This window comes from Girardinichthys multiradiatus, chromosome 17 (assembly GCF_021462225.1).
Source record: "Girardinichthys multiradiatus isolate DD_20200921_A chromosome 17, DD_fGirMul_XY1, whole genome shotgun sequence".
NCBI classification, from domain to species: Eukaryota; Metazoa; Chordata; class Actinopteri; order Cyprinodontiformes; family Goodeidae; genus Girardinichthys; species Girardinichthys multiradiatus.
In genome coordinates this window covers 15746482-15753762 of record NC_061809.1, presented here as the reverse complement: position 1 = coordinate 15753762, position 7281 = coordinate 15746482, and the positions used below count along the sequence as shown (strand labels likewise).

At 39.3% G+C, this 7281-nt stretch overlaps 1 protein-coding gene across 1 annotated transcript; it reads left to right on the top strand.

Annotated features, from left to right (window-relative positions):
* The first annotated feature begins 101 nt into the window (after positions 1-101).
* Positions 102-6480, top strand: lmod2b (leiomodin 2 (cardiac) b). Its single transcript, XM_047389450.1, has 6 exons — positions 102-846; positions 1689-2135; positions 3467-3727; positions 3816-4031; positions 4521-4985; positions 5725-6480. Exons 1-6 carry the CDS (start codon positions 571-573, stop codon positions 5749-5751), a joined length of 1692 nt encoding a protein of 563 aa, XP_047245406.1. The 5' UTR covers positions 102-570; the 3' UTR covers positions 5752-6480.
* Positions 6481-7281: the final 801 nt, after the last annotated feature.

Below are 7281 nucleotides of genomic sequence, written 5' to 3'. Positions count from 1 at the left end.
AAACATAGTCTTTTTTTGTCCATGAACAAAGCCACGCCAGTCCCAGTGACTGACTGCTACAACAGCAGGACATGGAGCCTCTGAGCTCACAGGCTTTTTGTAGCTCTGCCTCTCAGGGCATTGACACCCAAAAAAAGACGCTGCATCATGGGGCCCACACGTTGGTGCGTTCCCCTCTGATCCCCTCCTCTTAAAATCTAAACAGCAACTGGTGAGATTAGGTAGGAGAGGACATTGACACACACACACACACATGCACACACACACATTTATACTAGCCCTTACTTAACGTTGGTCAGCCAGGAGGAATCCAGTTCAGACTGGAGCAGGTTTTCATGAGGAAAGGAGACAATTTGTGGGAACATCTTCTCTTGGCATGGATCAAGTGATCTTTAATCTAACATTGCAGAGATCTTCATAGATCCCCTCAAGCCTTATGGTGGACCTTATGTTTTGTTTGACTTTCTTTATCCAAACTTCTACCTTCTGGGATCCCCGCTAGGTCATTGTTAACAATTAGTGCATCTGACGGTTTAAATCTTACGGGTCAGTGCTTATCAGGCTTTGGCCATGAGTTGTTTTGGGTATCGTCGAGAGCTGAGTAAGTATGAAGATGTTGATGAGGACGAGCTCTTGGCATCACTTAGCCCGGAGGAGCTGGCTGAGTTGGAAAAGGAACTGGTGGACATTGATCCTGACGCCAACGTGCCCATTGGACTCAGACAGAGAGACCAGACAGACAAGACCCCAACGGGAACTTTCAGCAGAGAGGCCCTCATGAAGTACTGGGAAAATGAGACCCGTAAACTTTTGGAGAATGAGATAGCAGGAGGAAGCCCCAAACTGGTAAGAGAAACAGTTACATTTGGTTGTCAGTGATAAATGAATTTGTCCCCTTGAAGATTTACGTTTTTTTTTTTTTTACTCTTATGCCACAATTCCTGGACTAACTTGTGCCGAAATGCCATTCAGCAAGGAAGAATCTATTACTCCAAATGCATTCAGGGACAGCACTTTATAAATAAAAATATCTTCGCAGCATCTCAAGACATCAGCCAGAAAGTTAAGGTTTTAGTTCAAATGGATCTTCCAAAAGAACAAAAATTCTAAGTTTACCACCAAATTTATGACTCATATTTACTGTAGAAAATTTGTTGGCAGACGGGAGACCTTCAAACCTGACTCAGTTCCACCAGTTCCACCAGGAGAAATGGCCAAAATTCCAGCAAACTATTGTGACAAGCTTGTGAAAAGATTCCTAAAACATTGACCTAAATCAGTTAAAAAGGCAAATCTACCAAATATGAAATGTATGTAAAGTTCTGATTTTAAACAAAGATATGAAAAATTTCTCTCTCGCATTATTCTGGTATTTAGCTGACAGAAATAACATTAGTGACCTAAAACAATCAAGGTTTAGTCTGATTTAATGTTAATGAGAAAAATATATTGTCTTTTTACCCAGAGGTTGTAAATATGTGGCTGCAACTGAGTGTAACAAAAAAAGAAAAAATTTGAAAACAATCTGCATCAGGAAAATATTTTTTCTCTGCTATGTAAGAGCTGAGACAAGTTGTGTGCCAGAAAATTTAGCCTTAAACACTTTCTGCTTGTTGAGCCCTAAAATCACTGTAATTCGTACCTAAAGTCTACCATTCCTTGCCTTCAATAATTTTATCAAAACACAGGATGAAGAAGAAGATGACGAGTGTCAAAACAGTGAAGAGGAGGATGAAAAAAATGATGAGAATGAAAAAGAAAACAAAAAGTCTGAAAATTCAAAGGAGGAAGATTACACAGAAGAAGACAGTAATGAAGAAGAAGAGGAAGAAAGTGAGGAAGAGGAACCTGTAACAGAAGAAGAAGATGAGGATGAAGTGGAGGAAGACAAACAAGACAATAGATCAAAACTTGAACCCTCAGGAGATTCAATGCTATTGACGATGCAGGCGGTTAAACCAACACTACTAAGACCTCAGAAGGTGGAGCCTATCAGGCTGACTCCTCCTCCTCCACCCATTGACCCAAACTCCAGTGGAAACCCTACAGTTGTTGATGATGCTTTGCAACGAGTTCTTAATAATGACTCTGAACTCACTGAGGTGAATCTGAACAACATTGATGACATCAAACAGGTAACATCTTTTTCTCTCCTTTTTAATTACAACAAATCTGTAATGGTAATACCATCGAGAGAACATCAACGGGGATTTAAAGATCGTTCGCAACAGTTAAACACTGACATACTCACATTTTTAGGCTTAAAGTGCTGTGAGTACTAATGGGTTGACACTTTGACTACTCCAGTGTTCCAAAGGCAGATTTGTCCATTCTGCTATTTTCCACTTGTTGAAAAAGTTAATAAAAAGGATACAGTTTTGTGCAGTGAAGAGGCATCAACAATATATTGATTGCTGGTATACATTAATTTATGTTTCATATAATCAGCAAAAGAATTTTACATTTTGTCAAACTTTTTAACCAGTGACCATTGTGTTGGAAATTATCTTCTTCTGATGCCTACTAAAAGATGTATTTAATTAATCCTTATAATACTTATCAAGATACATTTAAATAATTCATGTCTCAATGCCTCCAACAAATACATGTCTTTGGAAAACATATTTAATTTATCTATTTACCTTGAAAATGATCCTGAGCCAAGTGTATGAACCGTATTGTGCAAAAGTTCCCCAAACATCCTTAATTTCCAATTACTTTACTTCCAAGGAGCCAGACGTTTAATTATCCTTTTTAAAAGGTATTTATCAAAGCTTCTTTATGTTTGCTGAGATTTTTTTAACAAATGATGACAAGGTATTACGCAGTATGTATTTAAAAATGTTGTAGATGGACAACTGGGAAACAAGAGAAGAAGAGTTTTGGCCCAAAAAGCTACTACATGTCAGCTAATAGCTATTTGGAAATAACATTGTTGAAAAATACTATTTTAATGTCTTAGAAACTCTGTTATCGCTGGTATTTTTCATACATTTTAACAAAAAGAAAACTTTTTTTGTGACAGATTGGGAATCCTTTTATTCCTGATTATATAAAAGGTCAATGTGAATTTTGCAAAGAGTGTGGAGTGTTTGAAATGCAGAAGAAGAGGGTAGCCCAGGGTGTCTGAATGCAAGAACCCCAAACCTTAGTAAAACCTTGCAAATTGCTGCAAAAGGCACAATCAAATCAGGATGATTGCTTCAAAATCAAACCCCTATTAAGCCTCATCCTTGCAGTAATATTGTCTAATATGTTTTTAATATCATTGAGGTTTAGTCAGAGGTACCAAGGTTTCACTTTTTAAGTTGTTGAGCAACCTCTGATTGTATACTAGTCTATTTTTAGAATCCAATATCATCAAAAGAAGGCTGTGAATACAGCTCTTGTATAAACATCTGTTGTGACTGGAAATTACAGAAAGAACTGTTCAGGATTTTCTGTTTTATTCTAATTCGTTTTTCAGGAAACTCTTATTCGATTTGCTGAAGCACTAAGAGCCAACAGTCATGTACGAGTTTTCAGTCTCGCAAACACTCGGGCTGATGACCACGTTTCTCTGGCCATTGCTAAGATGTTGAAGGAGAACGCTTCCATCACCAGTCTGAACATAGAGTCCAACTATGTGAGTGGGAAGGGCGTGATGGCGTTGGTTCAAGCACTTCCGGGCAACAACACCCTGACTGAGCTTCGCTTTCACAACCAGAGGCACATGTGTGGAGGACAGGTTGGTTTCAGTCCAAATCGGCCAAACTCCTGTGGTGTGAAAAATTATGGCTACAGTAAATGTAAATAACTGCAACAACCTGCTACAGGTAGAAATGGAGATGGTGAAGATTCTGAGGGAAAATCACACTTTGATCAAGCTTGGTTACCAGTTCAACCTCCCTGGTCCCAGAATGAGCATGACGGGTATCCTCACCAGGAACCAGGACCGCCAGAGGCAGAAACGGCTCCAGGAACAAAGGCAACAGCAACAGGGCCAACAGGGAGTGCAAGATGCAGCTGTTAACCCAAGAACCTCTGCTCTCGTAAGCATCTTTTCTTCAGATTGTAAGACTAACATGAATACCTTGATTCAATTAAAGTAAACTCATTTCAATTCCATTCCAACCAATTACTTCCAAAACAATCAAACTGCAACACAGTTGAATTCAGTCAAGTCAGGTAGAGTTTTTTGTGATTTATAATTTGTTATTGATTTTTTGGCGTTTTTTTACAGGGGAAAATTACATTTTTTAAACTTTACACAGAAAAAAATCTTTTGAGTTTTAACAGATGTGTATGTGTGCTCATCCCTGAAATATTATTTCACCTAAATTTAATGTGTGACGATTAAGACCTTTTCCAGAGGCTTGATCCGAAGAGTGAAATGTGTGCAAAATCAGATTACAGAGGGTTTATGTCACTATCTTCAGTAACACACCCCGCATTTATACCTGTTAACACTTTAACTAGTTTCCATCATTAATTTTGTTTAAATTAAATTATTTCTTATATGTGTATTTTCTTTTCAAAAGAGAGGAACACCTAGTTCATCACCCTATAGTTCACCCAGAGCCTCCCCTTGGTCCTCACCCAAACTGCCCCGAAATGACCTGGCTAAACAACAGACTCCCCCTGCACCACCTCCACCTCCTCCTCCGCCACCTCCTCCACCACCACCTCCTCCTGCTCCGCTTCTCCCATTCAAAGGGGAGAAGAAGAAACCTACGAGGATGATTGCGGAGGTCATCAAGGCCCACGAAGCGGGCAGCAAGAAGGTGGCCAAAATGAAAGGGAAGAAGGGGAAGAAGGGCAAGGGGAAGGAGACGGGGAAAGAGGAGACAGGCTGCATCCTGAAGGAGCTCAAGAACACCCTGAGACCTGTGTCGACAGAGAGGCGAGGGGAGGAAGGCAGCAGCAGGCCATCCACGCCCATGAGGTCCGCTCACGATCAGCTGATGGAGTCCATCCGCAGCAGCAGCATTAGGAGCCTCAGGCGGGTGAGGGGTTATTGTAAAATCATGACAAAAAAAACTTCCTCATTTACAGGTTCAGTTGTGAAAAACAGAAGCAGACAAACTCTCTTAAGGCAGACTCCACAAGCGGGGAGTTTAATTTAGACAAGGATGACACAGAGTCAGCGGTGTCTGAGTCATCTTGGTGGCTGTTGTGGTATGATCTGTCCCTGGACAGCAGTAGGCAGGCAAAAAGGCTGTTTGCCACCAGCCTGTGCTGGTATGAGCACATTGCTTTTACACCCAGGATAGGGCAGGAATACAGACAATGATAAAGTCAGCCAGCCTGCATTTTTACCCTGAAGTGGATGATAAGCCGACATCTATAACTGAGGAATGGAAAACATAGACAACAGGGCAAATAATGATACTAAAAGCCTTTATTTTTGAGAGTTTTCCTTTTTTTTTATCAGTAAGTGGAGATTTGAGTATTAGCTTTTCCTGCAGATGGAGCACAGCTTGTTACATTGTTGTGGAAAATCATCTGTGCCCTCAGATAATGGGGTCTCTGGCTGTAGCTGGTAAATTCCATCCACTCAGTGCAGGTATTTATAGAAACTGTTCACTGGAGCTTTGATAACAACAGACTTGACAGTTTATCACATTAGCATGGCTGAAAACAGTCTGGTTGCTGCTATTTAGCGTTAAATCAGTGACCCTTTTAATGTACTTCATCATTCAGTTGTCTCCTTTTTGTCCTTCAACATAATCTGTAATTTTCCAGGTGGAGGTTCCACATCATCTACGATAAGAATACAGAAAACAAAGAAATCAACACTGCAGAATGAAGATGGTGATGGAAACGGAGCAGGAGACAAACCTGAATTCTTACTCTGAGAAAATGAAAATCTGTGCTGGAAATTTGCACTCACTTTGAACCAGGATTCAGATTTCAAAATACATTACCCCTCTCAAAATGTTGTTCTTAAATGTTTCAGGATCATCAAACAAATTCAATATCAAACATATATAAATACAGACTGCAGTTTTCAAATGTTAATGTCATTTATTAAGAGTAAAAAGCTATTCAACATGACCTGGCTTTAAGTAAAATTTATTTGTTCTTAAATGTCTTCAGATTTAGACATGATGCGTTGTTTTGTTATGTCTATTAGCCTACTTCGCGTTGTCAGATGGGTTCTATTTTAAGAACAGCAATCCAGTCTGAATGTGGCAAGTCAGTTTGAACTCATGCAAGGATGGTTTGTATAGGTTTTTTCTCTTAATCAAGTATATTCTTATTTGAATTTCATATTCTTATATTTTTTGATGATCTTAAACATTAGAGTGTGACAAAAAAATCAAAAATAGAACAAATCTCTAACGGGCAAAGCACTGTTTTAGCATTCACTCACAGTAGAAAGTGAAATCGTTTTTCTTATTCTGAAATCTTTCTTGTCTTATTTTCTATAAATGTGATTTGTTTTTGGATGAAATATGTTCATTTCTAAATATATCCTTTTGCTTACTTGCAGCAGTATGGAGACTGTTCGTGTCTTCTTTGTTACTGGGTGAGTTTTATTCAAGGGGGGGGGGAAAGAGGACAAGCTGTTATGAAGATGTATAGGAAGCACACACAGGCAGATTTATTTATTTTTTCATTCCGAGTGAGTCATGTTACTGGTGAGGAGCCGCTGATCCACACTCCCTCTCAAAGACGTTGACAACACACCCACTCGTGTAAGTGCGTTTTTAGGCCATGTTTTTGCGCACTTTGTCTGAATAAATTGCAAATGCAGAACAAGTGAAGTGAAGATAAAAAAAACATTCACTGTGACATCAGTGTTGACATCAATATGCAGCATCCCCTAAAAGGTTACAGGTGTGAATAGTGAAACATGGAAAACACTTCTGTTCAGGTAAAAGTGATGTGATAATTTTTAACTCTTACACGGCTTGGCCGATAATTTGTTTATATATCATCAGGGCTAATAAATTGTTGTTTTGGAGACTTGAGGATTTTAAGATGTTACTCTTTGCTGCAGTTCTCTAACAGTGAAGGTTCAAGATATATTGGACTGGATTACCTTCCTCCTCAGTGTGCATGGAGGTAAGATAAATGTGGGTTTTCACGGTGCTTTTGCCGACTGTAGGCATGGAAGTTTGTGATGAAGCCTTTGAGAACCATATGAGAGGAGGGGTCAATTGGAAATATCAGTTATTCTAATCCCCGTTTTCCATTTGTCCCCATCACCTTAACTGTTGAAAGCATAGCAGAGACTTCAGGAAGAGACTTTTAGAAGGCAGGTCATTAACATAACAGTTGAAATGAAGACTTTAT